This window comes from Brachycentrus maculatus, unplaced genomic scaffold (genome assembly GCF_059751285.1).
Source record: "Brachycentrus maculatus isolate JH-2025_06_01 unplaced genomic scaffold, ASM5975128v1 h1tg000656l, whole genome shotgun sequence".
NCBI lineage: Eukaryota > Metazoa > Arthropoda > Insecta > Trichoptera > Brachycentridae > Brachycentrus > Brachycentrus maculatus.
The window spans coordinates 1,039,275-1,058,880 of record NW_028281391.1 but is presented as its reverse complement, the minus strand read 5'-3'; the positions used below and the strand labels follow the sequence as shown (position 1 = coordinate 1,058,880).

The 19,606-nt window shown below is 30.1% G+C and overlaps 1 protein-coding gene across 1 annotated transcript in view; it reads left to right on the top strand.

Annotated features, from left to right (window-relative positions):
- Positions 1–266: 266 nt before the first annotated feature.
- The window catches only part of LOC148300790 (neurexin 1-like), a 139,243-nt gene continuing 119,903 nt past the window's right edge, over positions 267–19,606 (top strand). Inside the window, exons 1-3 of the mRNA XM_088274306.1 lie at positions 267–296; positions 1,329–1,406; positions 16,235–16,370. Coding sequence (XP_088130432.1) covers positions 267–296; positions 1,329–1,406; positions 16,235–16,370 — 244 coding nt within the window. The remainder of the gene's footprint in view (positions 297–1,328; positions 1,407–16,234; positions 16,371–19,606) is intronic.

Below are 19,606 nucleotides of genomic sequence, written 5' to 3'. Positions count from 1 at the left end.
GTATGTTTGATTTAAAAATTAATACATATATCTCAAAATATTTATAATTTAATAGAATAACAACAATATAGTTAATTTCGTCTAATAAAAGCATTGTTAACTTTGTGGTAGGTATGGTAATATAACACTATCCTTATCATTTATCGTTCACGTTGTGTAATACCAAAGTGGTATTGCAAAGTGATCGATGAATGATAAGGAGAGTGGTGCAATATAGTTTTTCCACATAAATTTTATTTGACCTGCGATTGGGTGATGTTGCCAACATGATTGACATCATGTTGGCCACATCACAGGTCAGACTGCAATTTTTGGTCTGATGATGTCCAGTCTAATGATATCGCTTACGACGAAACCTGATCGCTGTTCGAATAAAATTTATCGGGAAAAAACTATATCCTTGTTTTTTTTTTTAATTATTTAAAATGCAGTTCCACCAAGAAATGTCAGTACAAAACTTGAATCAAATACAATATTTATAAGATATTATAATTATAAATAATCATAACATATATAATATAACTAAAAACTTACTAACACACCAGCATGCCGCTTCTCCGCAGGGGTAGGCAGAGAGAATAGAACGCCACACAAATCTGTCTTTGCAAACAATCTTCGCCTCTTACAAAATTATACTCTCCTCGTAAATACCCGCCGATTATTCTGAGGGGCTCAGGTTTCATCTTCTTCAATATAAAAACGATTGATATATCATCCACAGGTTGAAAAATCCAGTCACTGGTAAAAATATCTTTCTTTGAATATAAAGTAATATGAAAACAATATTTATATATCTTACATTAAAGCTACAGAACTTTTTTTGATTGCCTTTAAATAAAAATAAATATCTTTGGTTTGCATATCTTATGGCAAAATATTGTATTTTTTTAACGCAAGCGAAATTACAAATTAGATCTGAATCAGTATTTGCGTAGGAGTTACTTGAACCTAAGGGTAGGTACATATAATATTATTTTTATCCTTTTAATTAAAACCTTCTTCCTTTCAATAGGCGTTTCTAATTAATAGTCCTTTTATCATTCAGTGTGTTTGCTTACTATTTATAAAGTTTTCGTTATCATTTTAAGCAAAGTAAAAAAAAATCTGCCTCGTGTCCATTTCCAAAACAAGAGAATAAACTTTTAACCTTTTTTGTGTCAGACACTGAATTCCTGAATTATTTCAATCAAATGCCATGTTGTTAGTCTAAAGATGCTCAGACATCCATCTTGCTTCATATAAAAATGATAGATATTTATATATGATGTTTATACATTTGGGAATGTTGCGCTAAAAAATATTAACAATATTCTTTATGTTGTCCACAGTGTGTTGTCTACAGTGAAATGATTAGCGCGTTTGGCCAAAATATTCGACCTCCCGTATTCGATTACCGGGGGCGCGCGGTCAGAATAAGTGATTTTTTAGTAAAAAAAACGAACCACATAACACTGCGTCAATGAGATGTAGTGATTTAAAATTTGAATGAATTTAACTGATTTTAATTTATCTCCGATAGACGTCATTTTCAATTTAGATTAAAAAAACTTCAAAAGTATATAAAACTTTCGCTATTTCCAGATTTTTTAGAAGATAAATTTTCCGCAAGAGACCAGTATATAAATTATATTATTGATTGATTCGGCATTAACTTTGTAGAATGACATGTTAATATTTTACTGTTCACGTGTAGATGAAAACATCTGTAGTTTTCGAAACTAGTCGTGCGTTATGAAATAAAACTCATTTATTGATATTGTACAACGTTTTAATTTTTTTAAATAGTTTATATGTTAGCTAATGACTGGTCGTATGCCTAAGCTTCCATGTTACGAATGTATAATAAATGTGTCGGGTTATGGTCCCGTGGTTAGTGTCGCGGATTTTAAGGTCACAGTTTCTCGGTTCAAACCCACTTTACTACAATATGATACCATTTTCTAATAATGAGCCGCTTAGGCACAAAGAAATAGTACGAAATTGAAATATTTGTTTGAATAATTAAACACACAAATATTTCTCTTAAATTTAAAAATTAAATAATACACAAACAAAGAAAAAATACTATCATTCAATAAATGTGAGTAATTTCATTTTGCATACATCTGGAGTTCATAAATTTTCACTATTATTTCAGTTTCTGTCGCCCGCAGTACCATATCGTTGTAAAATTAGTATTATGTAACCGAGCTAACAGCGCTTGTTTTTTGTTAAGGCAGCATCTGTAAGGGAGTGTGTGGGGGTTACAACTACCCTTATCTGCTATTCCCTCCCTTGTTCCGTGCGATGGAATTTATAGACGAAAGATTTTGTATTTTTTACACGGAGAACAACAGATAAAACATAAATTTGAATGTGGATTTTAAGATATTGGAACTTTTCTTACAACAAAACTTTACGATTTAAAAATTTTGTTTTATTCAATTCATTAAATGGACACTTTAAAATGGTTTTTTTTTTATACAACAATAATTACGCATTCATTCATTTTTTGTTGGAAATTAAAAAAATATAATTGACATCTATATAATGATTTATGAATCAATTTTTTTTCTTAAGATTTTATAGATTTATCTCTTTTTTGTAGGAATAACTCGCAAAGCCTATATTTATAAAAGCTTGTCTGCAGGTAGGATAGTAAGGCTAGGGAAACTTGAACATAAATCTTTCTGGATTTTGCTTTGCAAACTGGCAGGAGTTGAACCCTGGATGCCAGTTTTGCAGTCGAGCATCTACCATAGTTAGGTTAATAATCTTGTAACTCACATATATTTTTTCATGAAAAATGATGTTAAAATAAGAGATCAAACTTTTCATTTTCAGTTTTGGGGTAAACATTTCCACCTCTCATTTCAGCGTCATTTTTATTAATTAAAAAAAGTTTTGTTTTATTTCAACCTCGTTTAATGCTCCGAGGTCTATATTAATATGACATGTGTTACAAAATTCTAAATGAAAATTAAGGTCGGTTTATATTACGATGGCATTAAATGGGACCGAAATGGGAATAAACTGCCCTTAGCTCCGCAGACAAACACGATGGCAGGTGCTTTCAGTCGTTAGGAAACCTTGGTCGGATTATTTCAGGATTGTGCTGAAATTTATTTTCGGAATCGTCCAACTTCGGAGCTTAATCATAAAACGAAAAGTTTACAAAGTTCATATAAATAATAATTAATGTAATGATCGCAACCAGCAATTTGGGTACTATGCGGACCTGGAATCGGTAAAGAGCCTTCCTCTGTACAATGTTAAGGATTATTCCTCTTTTGACCATTCAAAGCTTATCTCTTTCAATTCACTTACAGAAACAGGGAGTTTTAAGTGGTTATTATATATAAATTATGGGTACCTAAGCTGAGAAAAAGCATATATTATACAAACATTGAATAACAACTGTGTCATAATTAATTAAATATCTACCTTGACTAAAATTTTAAATATATTATAGTTGTTAAAAGTGAGGCTAAACATCCATTATTGTTTTTTTTACGTAGAAAGATGGAAACTTGAGTTCGCCACGGCATTCATTTAATTAAAGGATCACTTTAAAGACTCGTGAAACTTTCACTATTCTATCCATTAAGGAACATCCTCATTGGATTCATTTTTAAAAGATTTCTTACGTAGGTTGTTAGATATATTTCGTGTATCGGTTGAATATTTTTAGAAAGGTGAAAAAAAATTAAGAAAAAATAGCTAATACTAGAGAAAAAAAATTAGAAAAAAAAAATAAAAAAATTAAATAGCAGCAATTTCGTGGGTACTCGGAGTTGCAATCCCCTTCTCATACTAGCTTCTGTACGAGGATGAATATTTATTCACACAAATTTCTGAAAAAATCTTCTTCATGCTCTTAGCATAGGGCACTGAATCATATTGATGCAACATTAACTTGAACGTTAATTATATGAAAAGAACGTGACCAGAGTTACTTAAGTGAAACAATTATTTATTAGTGTGAAAAAATACATTTATATTTGCGTTAGAGGCTTACACACTCTACCTCCAAATTTAGAATAAAAAATTTAAAATAATGCATATGTGTAAAAATATCTGTGTTTTTTTCGTATACTGTTATTTGTAATATAATGTATTTTTAACGATTTCATTAATTGATTCGGCAGTCACTCTGTGGTAAAATCTATCCGTTTTTTATTAATGTTTTACTTAGTAAATACCACTAAATAGTGGTATTTACTAAGTAATACATTAATTTCTTTAAAAAATATGCTTTATTATGTACAATATATGCGTCATATGGACCTAAGAGTTTTGCTATCTATACTTCATAGTTTGAAATAACGATGAATCAAAATAAATTTTGACCCCCCTGAGAATCGAACCCAGTTTTACCAGCATATTAGCCACTACACTGTGAAATTGAAAAACAATAAAAATGCCTCCAAAGCAATAATAAATTAAAAAAAAAAACTAAAAAAGATAGATGGAAGAATGTACCCTTAAGGTGACGACCCACTAGTGTCTCTATAAATAGTATCTCATTACACACACAAGGCGACTCCTTGGTGGCGGATTCCCGTTGCAAGGGTTGCATCTAACATGCATTGTAGAAAGTCGTTAGAAGGGGTGATTAGATTGCATTTAGCGACTGCTGGAGGTTAGCGAGTGGAGAAGACGACCTAACGACTAGCGGATAACGAATAACGAGTAACGGGATACTATGTAGTAATGGATACAAAATTTCTCAAAGCGATTTAATAGTTTTCTGTATATATATTTTTTTGTGAATGGTAAAATTGACTCAAATTGTACTAATACTCGATAATATTTTGAGTATATTACAAAGCGATTTAATAGTTTTCTGTATATATTTTTTTTTGTGAATGGTAAAATTGACTCAAATTGTACTAATACTCGATACTATTTTGAGTATATTACAAAGCGATTTAATAGTTTTCTGTATACAAATATTTTTTGTGAATTGACTCAAATTGTACTGATACTCAACAATATTTTGAGCATATCATATTTTGAATAAAATAACTGTTTCTATCTTAAACTTATAAAAAATTCACTTATCAACAAGGATGAAGAAGAATATGAAAGTGTGGGTTTTTACAGGACTAATGATCTGTCATACGCTGGTTAAGTAATCACTTTACACACGTACAACATTCACCGTTTTTCCCACACTACTTAAATATTCGGAACTCCTAGATAGATGATCACTCCATGACACGGTACATGTGAGTTCACATCAGCCATCTCTGCAGGATTGTGAAAGCTTTTATTTAGCAGACCCTTTTTGATGCCTGCAAGATCCGAATCTCAGATTATTTTAACATACTGGAATGTGTCTGAAAACATGATTTTAAATTTTTACGCAGCTTATAAATTGACCCGTTATTTTCATTCACAACATCTTGAGTCTTTCCTAAATGAGATGTTGTTTTTTTTTTAAACTTTTTTGTAAAGAAAACACAGATTTGCGATCAAGTATGTATATTTGGACATAATCAAAATGTTGTATATAATAAAAAACTTTTTAATTAACAAATGATTAAAAAAAAAAATTCAAAAGCTTTCGTATGTGAACTTTCAAAGTTCACATACGAAATCTCGTGTATCGTTTATTTCGCATTCATTTAAGTTAGGGCTGCATCCCTTTTCAACCCCCAGTAATTGACAGGTAAACTTCAGCGCTGATTGAACATTCCGAATTCAATTTGGAATGCCGTACATCCTTAAGTAGGTACTCACGGAAGTACATAAACATTCCTCGGCAAGTGAGGGCTCTATTGATCACTGAATCAAGTTGTATCTACATATTCCTCACGTCATACCTCGTATATGTTGAGATTGAGATTTTATTTTGACACGTTTCAAGATACGTTTTTATATTTTATTTTAAGGTTGGTATAAATATAAACGTTAAAAAGTTATATATAAAACACTGTTTTTTTACAACTCGAGTATTATATTATGTTACAAAATATAATTTAAGTGGTAAAAAACAGGAGTTTATTTATAATTAATAACTTTCGTTATTAAAAAATAATATTTTTTTCAACATCACACACACACACACACACACACACACACTCTTAAACACATTTTCTCTGATAATAACGTGTTTATTTACTAGATCTACACTTTTTAATAGATTTATATTATCCACTGACACTTCGTGATGGAATTGCATTTTTAATTTATTATTAGATTAAAACCAATATTTTTAGCTTTTCCACTTTTTTATTTGACCAGCGACCGGGTTTCGTCGTTACCGACATCATCAGACTGGTCCGACATCCAGTCTGATGATGTCGGTAACGACGAAACCCGGTCGCTGGTCAAATAAAAAAGTGGAAAAGCTAAAAATATTGGTTTTAATCTAATAATAAATTAGATCTACACTTAATATTTTGTACTAATCTTTATGTTTCTGTTGTTTACTTTAATTGGCTTGTTTAATGTATAGCTTTTAATGTTTTGTTTTACATATGTTGCTGTAGTTAACCCAAAAAATATATATATAATCAAAATAAAATAAAAAAGACTATTTTATTTTTGGTACCTATATACATCTTTTAAGAAGATAGGGCGTTTGAAGAAATCAGTTGAAATATAGTACTTAAAATTAAGGTGTTAAAAGCAAATTTAATATTTGATTCATTTTTATACAAGTAACCTTTCGACTTACATGCCCAAACCATCTGAATACACCTTAGTTTTATTGGTAATACTAATCTTAGCCTTGCATTCTTTCCTTGTATTTACATTCGAACATCTATCAAACATCGTTTTGATGCATTCTTCATTTTCAAACACCGTATCCGTAAACGGTATTTGGAAATGATGTGGAATGCATCGAAATACGTGTCGCAATAGATTGAAAGAAATAGTAATATTTATCGAGTAAAACTTAAAATAAGAATGGATAAATATTACCACAAAGTGACTGCCGAATATGTTTCTTAAATAAAAAATATATGTTGAGATGATGAGTTTCAGATTTGAATATGTTTTCTTTTTATTTGGTTGAAAAATGGACTCAATAGTCGAATATCACAAATTTGTGAGATACGACGTATCGCTTTGACATGAGTAAAATGTACACATATAAATGCTAACACGTATGCAAACGGCAAACCGCAAACTAAACACTTGGTAGTGAAATAATTATCAACATATGTAACCACGAATTAGTGTCACGGATTCAAAATATTTTGATACAATAAAAAAAGTCCTAATTTTTCAAGTATAGAATGGTAAATATTTTTTATTACATTTTTTATATAATGAGGTCAAGGATATTGTATCCCTTATGTCAATGCGACCATGTTAGGTCTATTGTGACCTCCTTCTGTATCATAGCTCACTCTCAAGACCTACATGAGTCATGTAGCTCACGACCTGTCTTGGTGGTAAGAGCTTCACCTTCTCGGAGTCTAGAAGTGGTCATCAAATGATGTGACTTCGTTTGCGAGCGAGTACGTCACAGTTACACAGAGTATTGATTGGTGTTTCGTTATCCTCCATACAAAATCTGCATACTGGGGAGTCATGTAGTCCAATTTTTGTCATGTGTTTCCTCAGTTTGCAGTGTCCTATCAAGGTCCTGGTTAGGATCCTTATTTGTTTCTTGCTAAGCTTTAGAGTGCTGTGGTGAATTTCCTTGGGTACCCCATGATCGCCTTTGCTTGTTCCATCCCTAAGCTGTTGGACCAGATATCTTGGCTCTTCACCATGGTCCAGTTTTTAATGCTTAACTTATATGGTGAAGACGGTAAAGTGTGTAAAATAATCACTTTTAATAGTATGGCAGAACGTAAGCCATTTACAGGACTACACTTTCATATTTTTCATCATCAATGTTAATATATAAACAATAAAAAAAAACATAAATGTAATTTTCACCTAAATCATCTCACCACCTCTTTCTTAATTTTATCGATACACTTATCTTAGTATTCTATTCTTACTTTATTTCACCATTAGTACATCATCTATATTATTTTATTGCTATTTCACATACCTAAATGGTAACAACTCCGTTGCAAACTTTTTCGCAAATATTTACCAGGATTTTAAAAATTACTTTAAAAAGGGTATTTTCATAAAAGCTGAGAAAAAAGATAATATAATTAAAAACTAACTGCTTAATAAAACGGTTATCTTCCATTATAAGGGTGAAATATTTGTTTGGAAATGTAAGGCTACAGATTTTTTTCAGGGGCTGTTTTAAAACACGATCGTTGCCATTTATCACGCAGTACAGGCTACCTTGGAATGTAAGGGTTGGAGGATGTATATCTTTTCATTATTCAACTGTAAATACAACCCTTATAATGTACTCTGAGAGATAATAAAGAGATAGAACGGCGATAATAAAATTGGATTATCGTCGAAAGAAAATAAACTTTTCGATGTTTATTATTTGCAATTATGGATCGACTTAAAGGGTTTTACGAAATTTTGAGTATGTCCAAATACTTGTTTACGAATATGGATTGCTCTACTTTGGAGTTTAATTTTATTTTTGAAATCTCGACATAGACGAAGAAAAATATGAAAGTCTGCCCATTTACAAGGCTCACGAGATTCGATGATCACTTGACACACGTGTAAAATTCACCTTTCTACCCAAAAAAATAAAATCATGTTTTCAGGCATTTCCCAATATATTAAATAATCATAGTTCGGATCTTACATACGAATTAAATATTGCGACTAAGCACAGTCAATGAATAACTAGAGAAGAGTCATTGCTTCTGCAAGGGTCGCAACCCTCAGCAATGAGGAATAAGACGGAGAAGAAGGCTCAATACGAGCTTTCTTAATCCGATCATAGTTGGAACTCAATCACGGAACGTAATGAGATGGATCATATATCTATGACTTCCAAAATATGTGTAGTGTGGTTGTGAATCATGCGTATAATGGTGAATGTTACACTACATAAAATGGTCAATTAAACGTCCATTGATAGATCGTAGGCCTTTTAAATACCCAGACTTCCATATTCTTTTTTGTCTTAGTTAAGATGTCAATATTTAACATTAATTATTGATCATGGACAGAATGGTGAATAATTACAAAGCATATTAATTTTTCACTCAAACCAGACGTTAAGAAATCGTTAGCTCTATAAATGCAGACTTTATAAAATATCTAAACATCACATTAAAAAAGTATCTAAAATTTCACAAAATTCAGTTTTCAAACACAAATCTGTAAAACACTGTCCTTATCATTTTCATTGTTTACTTTGTATTACCATTCCACAAATTTAACAATGCTTTTTATATACAAAATACAAATCTTTATTCTTAATATTCAACAGTTACAATGAAAAAGAAAAGATATATTTTTATAAATGTACATTTTTTTATCAAGTATAATAAATAACGCACTTGCTCCCAAACAATGAACTGATAGTTTGACCGTTAAATGAAAGTATAGTATCATTCTTCCTTATTATTTTTTTCGTATACAACCCTTTGAATATTGAAGACCTTAGAATTAAACATCATAATAAACATACTTTTAGCCGTAACATCCCTCCCTAGAACTTGATAAATTAAACGGTTAGCTCTAGGGTAGCTGAAGGCATTTCACAAGAATCTGAATGAGCTTTCAGGAGCTTTTTTCCCTACACAAGGCTCTGTGAACCATTCAGGTATTCCCTGGAGCCCTTTGACATAGAAAATATAGCTTTCTCTAGTTTACATACAACCTTTTAAGTACATTTTAAAGTAAATGAATATTGACATCACGTTTATAGGATTTTATTTGAAAAACCGTTTTTGATGGATAACGTACTTAGAATATTTATTTAGATCACATCATTTTAGGTATATCCAAATGTTTATTCACAAATCAAGTTTTCTCTACTTAAGGAGCTATTTGTACGTTTTACCATCTCATGATAGATGAAGATATTTTCAAATTGTAAAAAAAAACAATCAACATGGGACAAATGGTGAATGTTATAAGTATATAAAGTGATCACTTAAATTGAGCCTACAACGGGTCGTAAGTCCTATGAATAATAAGTCTTTATTATTGATGAGATGTTAACATTTTGTAAGAAGATTGGAATACATAAAAAATTTATGTGAGTACATTTTTTTTGAAAACTACATGAAATAAATCTTAAACTTCGTTTTATATAATTTTTTTTGGTACTTTTTTCCAACCGGTTTCGACAAACACTTTGTCATCCTCACGGATAGATATGTACTTTAATAATAAAATACAACTAAGTAGACTCAGAAATCAGTGTTTAATTTCAATATTTAATACATAAATGAAAATTTCTTTATTGATGTGGTGCTCAATTTGGAAAACTCCATTATCATTTATATTAAATGTATTAAATTCAGTTAGTGTTGTTTTAGGGTCAATTAATTTGTTTTTATTATTAAAAAACACATATAAATAAAAAAATGACAATTGGTAACCTTGTTATGGTATTATGTAGTTTGAAAATGCCAGAACAAGACGAAACAGTTGTCAAAAAAAATGTATTCTTTATAATAAAATACTTTATTTATTTATTTTTTGGAAAACCAGAATATTAACAAAAAATAACAAAATGTAGTAAAATAAAATAAAATAATTCCAATCACAGGTTTTCACTTAAAATTAAACCAAAAAAAACTGTCATGTACTCGTACATAAGTATAATTATATAGTATTTATTGTTTCGGCATTAACTTTGTGGTAAGACATGTTACAATAATTAAAGAAAACACTTCGTTTTTTACCACTTGAGTTTAATTATAGACTACATGTTTCAGAAGCTAAACTTCCATCATTCAGGTCTGTATAGTAACTAAAATATAAAATATAAAATTGTTCTATAAATAAGGATAGGGGGAAAGTAAGGGGAAGGGGTTAGTCAAGGAACGGAGTTTGAAAACAAAGGAAAAATTGAAAGCAATGGCGAAGAAAACTCAAGTGGTAAAAAACGAAGTGTTTTCTTTAATTATTATAATTATATAGCATTGTGCAAGAATGTGTGTGTGTGTGTGTGTGTGTGTGTGTGTGTGTGTGTGTGTGTGTGGTGAATGATTCTAGTAGGAACGTACATACAGTGCGGAGTAGCATAGTTTTTAAAGATCCTGAGAGGGTAATATGCTCACCATTCGACTTTTCAACACAGATTTTCCGCAATTGCATCTTGCTCAGTTAGTACTCTCATAACATTTTTCTGGAATTCATTTTTTATACAATTAAATAGACTCTTAAAGTCAGTGTTTGATTTTAATATTTAATTTATAAATATTAAGGGCTGTTTTGGGCTACTGACTACCTCCTCCGCACGCCGATGTTCATACCCGCATGGTGGCGGTGAATAATGAAGATGGTGACAACTAGGTAGGGTATAGTTACATCGACGACGAAGGCTACACTCGAGTCTTAGGGTGCAGATAAAATTTGCAATAGTTCAAGAGATATTAATATTCCGAGACACGCTCGGGACTTTAATAATTTTCCTGCATGAAGTCGCGTGCTGCGAAACGTGACACTCCCGTGTGAATAAACCTTTAGTTTGCAACTTTCGAAAATGGCGGAAATTTCTAAGAGATTTTGTATTTCATTTTATAAAGTGTGTAGTTATTAAATATCACGTTTAGAAGAAAAAAAACAAACGGATTTACTTCAAAGCATGTTAATACCTAATTTATTTTTAATATCTAAATATACCAATTTTAATAAAAATCCCTTTTTTTAAGAAGATTATTTACGGAACAGTTTCACATCGTAAGTAACAACATTTCTTCATAAACAGATACATTTTACATTTAAAAAAAATTATAACTTAAAATACTTGTGTTGATTTGAAAGAAAAATCTTTTTATGTTTTTTAAAAATTTCTGTAAACTGACGTTACTTCGCCATCTTTAATTTTTTAAAACGATATTTTACACAGCAAACGATTAATGATAAGGCAATATTATTAAAACAAATTTGGATAATTTATGTAGCGGCATCGTCGTAAAATACTACATCAAAGACGCTTGTCATATTGCGCAATACAAAGGCAAGTGGTATATTACAATACCACAAACACAATAATTCTTTCAAAATACAACAAACCCCTCATTATTATTTATTATGTTGAGATAACTAACTAACTAACTAACTAACCATCACGCCGCTTCACCGAAGGGGTAGGCAGAGAGAATAGAGCGCCACACCACTCTGTCCTTGCAAACATTCTTCGCCTCTTCCACGTTCATGCATCTCCTCATACATTACGACTACATACGACTCCTAACCTGACCACTTTCAAGTATTTGGCATACCTGATCGTGCCATGTTTTTTTCTCGGTCTTCCTCTGCTTCTTTTCCCACTAACATTCGCCTCATAAATTTGTTTTACCGTTCTTTCCTTACTCATTCGTTCTACATGTCCAAACCATCTCAATACACCATTCTTAATTTTATCTATAATGCTTATCTCAGCTTTGCATTCCTTCCTTATTTCACTATTCGCACATATATCATACATCGTTTTATTGCACATTCTTCTGAGAGATCGCATTTCGACTGCATTCATTCTACTTTCATCCTTCTTTTGCCAACTCCATGTTTCACTTCCATATATTAGAGTTGGATCCAGGACTCCGTTGTCCACTGCCAGTTTAGCTTCCGGTTTTTTGGTTTTTATTTGCTATTATTATGTTGAGATAATGACAAAAAATCTTTATGTTAATAACTCATAAGTAGGACTTAACACAGAAAACACGAACTCGTGAACAAAGATTAATATACACTCAAATTATTGTTAATTTATTGATTTGGGGTTTAACTCGTAGAACTCCATTTTAATTTATGTATTAATTGTTTTAACAATTAATACATAAATTTATCAAACACAGATTTTAGAATGCCATTACTATGAGAAAAAATTTCCCAATATTAGTTTTTATGTGTTTTTTATCAATAAAATTAAAATTATTGTAAATATTACTATTTTCATATTTTTTTTACTAGAATATACAAGCTTACAATCTTTACAATTCAATAATAATACAAGAAATATGTGCCTAAAGCATTTTATTGCTATCCAATGCGTATAAATGTTTTGATGTGGGTTCATAGGAAGTAAGGGTTAGTTGGAGAGAACGGGAAGGAAGCTGAAATTGACTAGTTTTTGATTGGAGAGTTGGTTATGTTTACAAAACTTTTATGAATTCGGAACTTTTAGGTTTGGGTTGTATAATATAAATGTACTTAGATAACAGGGGTGGCCAAAGCATCGACCGTGTAACTATTAGACAGGCTTTTAACCCTTCCTTTCCGGTAATGTGTAACTAGTACACATTGCATGTAATATCTTAAAGCTCTCGAAAAATGTAATAAATCATATGTTCAGATTTAAGTGATAACTTTATAATATATTTAAGCATTGAATGATTTTTTTAAGCAATTATCACTTATCATGAAGATGTTTAGTGAGAATTTGGAAAAAAATTGTACAATACGATCAAAAATGTGCCAATTAGTGACAACCTTTGTCACTCATTGGCACATTTTTGATCGTATTGTACAATTTTTTTCCAATATACTTAATATTTATGCTAAAAACAATATGTATTAGAACTCTGTTTTTGAGTTAAATAGAAACTTATTTTCGTCTTTAAATTTCGACCAACCGTAAAGTTAAACAACAAAAAATAAAATACATGACGTCCGTAGTAAACATCAGTTTGGTCATGCCTGCAATATTGTACATATGGGAAACTCAAATTTATGAAATAAGATTTTTCTGGGCATTGTTTTTTAACTATTCGATTCCACGTCTACAAAGCAATTTAAAATATCTATACCTTGGAATAAAGGTCGTCATTGGAGCATAAAATAAAAACTAAAGAATTGCCTCTAAAGCGGTAAAAATACGAACTTTTAAACTTATTGCACAAAATTCATCCACGGGATATATGTATTTGCGGGCTTACTGCTGAAAAGCAATATATTCTATCAAACCAAAAACACACTTGTGAATTGATCAAAGATGTTGCATTATATAGACGTTGAAAATTAAGAGGGCTGATAGAGCATTGATATAAACGAAAAATAATCATAAATTACAATATATCGTGGGTATACTGGCAAACTACGTTAACTCTAAAATCCCTGTTTGAATAATCCCTATTATTTAAAGCTTTTAGCCTAAATAAAATACCCGCTACTACACTAAAAACTTAAAACCACATATATTTGACATTTCAAACTACTTACTATATTTTGCCAGTTTGAAGAACTTTATAATAATAAAGTTATAATAATAAAGTTAATATAATAAAGAACGTTATAATAAAGCCTTTTATTTAATTAAAATTAAACACTTGAATATACCACTTAAATGAGTTTTATTTTTATTTACGACTAGTTTCGAAAACGACAGATGTTTTCATCTTCTGGTACAAATTAAAACTAACGAACAAAAATATATTTAGGTGTATATATAGGTGAAAAAATATAGGGAGGGGGGTTAAGGAACAAGATTTTTTGTAAAAGGAAACATTGATATTAAAGCATATTATAATAAAACATTATAATATGCAACATTAAGTCAAAATTGCACATTTTCGATTTAACGTTTCTTGCCAGTACAATTACGATATAACAGTATAAATGAACAACTAATGACAGTGTAACGTGTTTATTAAACTATAAATTGATAAAAACAAGAACTCAAAGGTAAAAATTTCCAAACAAAAGAATTTATCCAGCCGATATGTTTCGATTCACCCCGGTCCAATTCATTGACGTATTTGAATTCGAAAATATGTATATTGTTTTATTAATTCGCAAACATATTTTCAACTTTATTTGTTTTTCGGTCACCGCACAAGCGCGTTATTTAAAAAAAATCAAATCCCCCGTCCAATCTAATTTGAATTATTTATGGGTAGGTATTTGGTTGAAAAAAGGTTCGTTTTTGTATGAAATCGAGTGGGATATATAAATATTTAATTTTGGCACAAATTCAATTACACCTCATCCGGATTACCAGGGTCTTTTATTCTCACACCTTTTCATTTGCGATATAGCAAATATCTTTTTTCACCGGCCAATATAGATTTAATTAATTCACCATGAGCATTAATGGAAAATAAGTTTCAATTAACAGAGTACATTATGGAAACAAACCTTTAAGTCCAAATACAAATATTGATTGATATAAAATATTGAATTCATTGTATCTATTGTAATGTATTGTTTCTATTATTTTATTTTTCGGGATCTTTATCAATATGTATCATATAAAATCAGAGTTTTTATATGTGTTCACAATTTTTTTGTATTTAAGTTAATTTTGATGACGTGTTAATAAGTTTATTGAATACAAAAGTTTTATTTTCATATACAAATCATCATGTTGTTCCATAAAGCTGTTGCCAAATCAATATATGTATAAAACGAATAAACATTGTTATTAAGAGTTTCTCATTTTGTCTACGAATTTCTAATTTAAGTTTTACTTGGTAAATACTACTATTTCTTTAAATCTCTTGTGACACGTGTTTTGATGCATTCCGCATCATTTTTAAACACTGAATGACGTTTGAAAATTATGCGGAAGGCATCAAATCACGTTTCAGATTAGATTTTAAGAAATAGTGATATATATCAAGTAAACTTATGTTTTTTGACATTTCAACAAAAATGAAATGAAGAATATGGAAGTTAGGCATTTACAGGGCTAACAACCATCGTAAGATGGTTTAAGTGATCAATTTACATTTTTAGTAATTACTAAGTAAAACTTAAATTAAAAATGGATACACATTACATCGAAGTAACTGCCGAATCAATTTATGGAATTATGAATATTGTGTAATTAAAATAAAACTTTATTTTAAAATCACAATAAATATTTTATTAAAATTTTATTGTAATGTTTACCGGTGTCGAAACTAACCGTTTCTTTTCAAGACTGATTAATGATCAGTCTAGAAAAAGAATCATTTAGCTTCGAAACCGGTAGACATTATAATTAAGTTATAATCAAATATTCAAAGCGATTTTAAAAACAAAGTTATATTTTAATTATAAAATGGAAAAAAAATCACATAGTTATTGCTTCATATGTAAATTATACGAATATTATGTTTTGCATTTTTTGTTTTATGAAAAGCAATTATTATGTAGTGAGAATAAGTTCGATTTTTAGGTATATTTTATTCAGTCGTGAATTAGGCAGTCGCAAGATAAAAAGGCGTGAATAATTGATGTGTGTGTGTTGTTCCAGAACCTTCGCGGCAACCAGACGGACGCGTGTGAGCGACAGGACCCTTGCCAGCACGGGGGGATATGTATCTCCACCGACTCGGGTCCCATCTGCGAGTGTAGAAACCTGGAGTATGAGGGAGCTTACTGCGAAAAGGGTTTGTAACTAATACTTTCTAAAATGCTATCAGTTGCTTCTTTTTTTAACTTTATAAAATAAAACTAGTTTACTTTTAATTACTTTTAATTTTGTCCGCCTCCGTAGTTTAATGGTCAGTACGCTCGGCTACCGTTCTGGAGGTCCCGGGTTCGATTCCCAGGGGGGAGTCAAATAAAAATCAGTATTTTTTCATGTTTAACTATAATATTTATTCAATTTTACCTTGGACTGGTACCTGAAGCGAAGAGCTGATCACCTTTCCATTGTGTTTTTACGATCAAGATAACACTGCGTTTATATGATGCAGTGCCCTATGCACCATTGGGGTGCTGATAAGGGTTCGAAGGAATGAGATGTCAAAAATGTTAAAATAACTAATAATAAAAACTGGAGAAATACTGATTTGTAAAAAAGTATTTGGTATAAAGTGTTCTCAAAATATATTTGACAAATTAAAAAGTAACTAGTATCTACTTAAAACGTCGTTTACCCTCTTTGTGCTAAGGAAGGTGATATTTCTTGATATCTTTCGCGCTAGGCATTAATATAGGGCCCCAACGTCATTATTTCGAAACTGTTGAAAATTTCAAAGGCCTTCAGACCGTTTGCTTTTCGCGTCGTTGATTCAAAGATTTTGCATAGAATGTTGGATTGTTCCGTGTTTGAAAATTTCTTCCTGAAATGAAAACGTTAAGAAAACAAAGAAAACACTCTTTTGTTAAACGTTGTTTAACGTGAATTCTAAATGGTCCCGTCTTTGTTCGACATAACGTAGCAATCAATCTGTTAAATGTCCAGTCTTAATCACTTCTCTCATAGCAATATGTTCAAACAATAATTTCTATTTTATGTGTGTCAGCTGTTTAATATTAATTTATTTTGATATAAACATATCGCTCACTCCTTTCAAGAACGTCATAAATCAAAATACTTGATTTTTCAGGAGAACGTTTTTAAAGTTTAAAATATAATACAATTTATTAAAAATAAATATCAAGCCACTTATTGAACTTTTTACTGTGCCACAGATCTTTTTAGGTAAAACCTTTTAAAAAAAGATTTTTTCTCCATTTGAAAAATATTAAGAATATTTAAAAAAATAATTAAACAACACATTTTCTTCAAAATGTAAAAATTACACTTTCTGTCCTGTAGCGGGTAAATATTAAGTTAAAAATATACCTCTTTTGCTGGGATATAGTACATTTTTTGGGCATTCAGAAAACATGCTCAACTGAAAATTGTCGATTTTTGATTTATGACGTTCTTAAAAGGAGTGAGCGATATGTTTATGGGTTTAACACGTTAAGATTTCAAAAAAGGGAGAAACTTTGTATTTCACGTACTTTCTACATTAAAAAGATATTATATCTGAGATTTTCTTTGTATTTAAATATTTTTATTTGAAACTTTAATTCAGTATTTTTTCCATTTTTGTTTGTTACCAAATTACTTTTAACACATATTTATTAGTTTGACATTAAATTTGTTAAATTACATGATGATCAAATATAAAGATAAAATACTTGCAAACGACCACTTTTTGAGTACCTATATTTATATGAATAAACATGACTTTATTTGAGATATAAGTCGTAAATTCATCGCATTGATTCGCAAGCATTATAAAATTAAACTTTCTTGATTTTTTTTCTTATATTTAACCAGATTGAGCAACAGCGACGCGTATCTGTATACAGCTAGTTGATAAAAATACTTTTAAAATTGATTTATTAAAAAAAAATAGTATGATCTTCATTATTTCAGAGTATTGCGGATCATGGAAATCTATTTCAGACGAAAATTTCCTTAAAAATTAACGTTGACGAGACCAGTATATTTCTATTATCTACACGTTACCTTCTTGCTTGACATCAAACAAGTTTAGAGATATCGTGCACGATCGAGTTTCATGTTTATTTACATTAATATTGCAAAAACGTTTCTTTAATTATTTTTTTTATCAAATACTACATTATTCACCAATACATTATATAATTTTGATATCTTAACTTAAGACAAAGCTTCTTTAGTTTTTATATGAAAGAAGATCTGGCATTTGGCTGGCTCAACCGATTCTGCCCATTATTGAACATCCATATTGCATTGATTATTGAAACTTGTATATGCATATGTTCTGAATAAAATAAAATAAATTTATTTTCTAAATAAAATAAATTAATAATCGAATAAGCATAAAAACTGCGTCAAACAACTTTACGAATTGTTCACATATTTTATTTTGTTTAATACTTTATTGTTTTTATATAAATGGATTATATATTTTTTTTATATAAAAAGTGATATCGTTACTGCATCAATACAGTGCTCTTTGCACCATTAAATGCGCAGAGTCCACGACAATAAAAAAGCTCACATTTTTGCGCCGTTTGTATTGATAATTATTTTTGGATAAAATGCAGTTGTTTCGATAATTTCTACCCAAAATTTTAACTTAAACAAAACATAAAAATATTTTTAAACATTTAAATGAGCTAATGTCAAAATCTCGTGGCTTGGCTCGGTCTCTTTTTGCAGTACACTCACGATACGTTGCCATCAAAATGAACAGAAAAAATATAATGCTAGGCTACGTAATATATTTAGTGACTTTGCTATTTAAATTGAAATTGAATATGAAAGTAACAAAACATATTATATATTTATAGTTTTATTTACCGAAAAGTTTACTTATTTTCCCGCCGAGTGATTACCGAACGGCACGCGACGTACTCGACGTATCTGTCGTAATACTAATCCAACAAGTTTTTGATAGTGCGCGATATCCCTTCTTCATAAATATATATTCGAATATGTACGATCGATACATATTTATATCCTCTCTAAATTGTCTATACACCAGCTTTAGATAGTAAATATGTCATTTGCATTTTAGATGAGTTTACGGTCAAATTTATTGGAAACTACAATTTGAATGCAAATCGATAATGGATAGCAAAAATCTCAAAGTGACACACATCACGTTGAAAAGTAGTTTGTAGATACCAAACAGTTTTTAAAATTCTATTTAGATATTTGCAAGGGCTTTTGCAATAAATCCATAATTTGTAATCAAAATATTATGCATGAAAACTAGTCTTTTAAATAAATTTTATTTGAAAATAACATTCCAGTCACCTCCTTGTATGTAAAATAATTCTTGAAAAATCTTATACAGGCTTATTCTAATTAAAACTAACTTATTTCAACCACAGATATCGCGAATCAAAATAT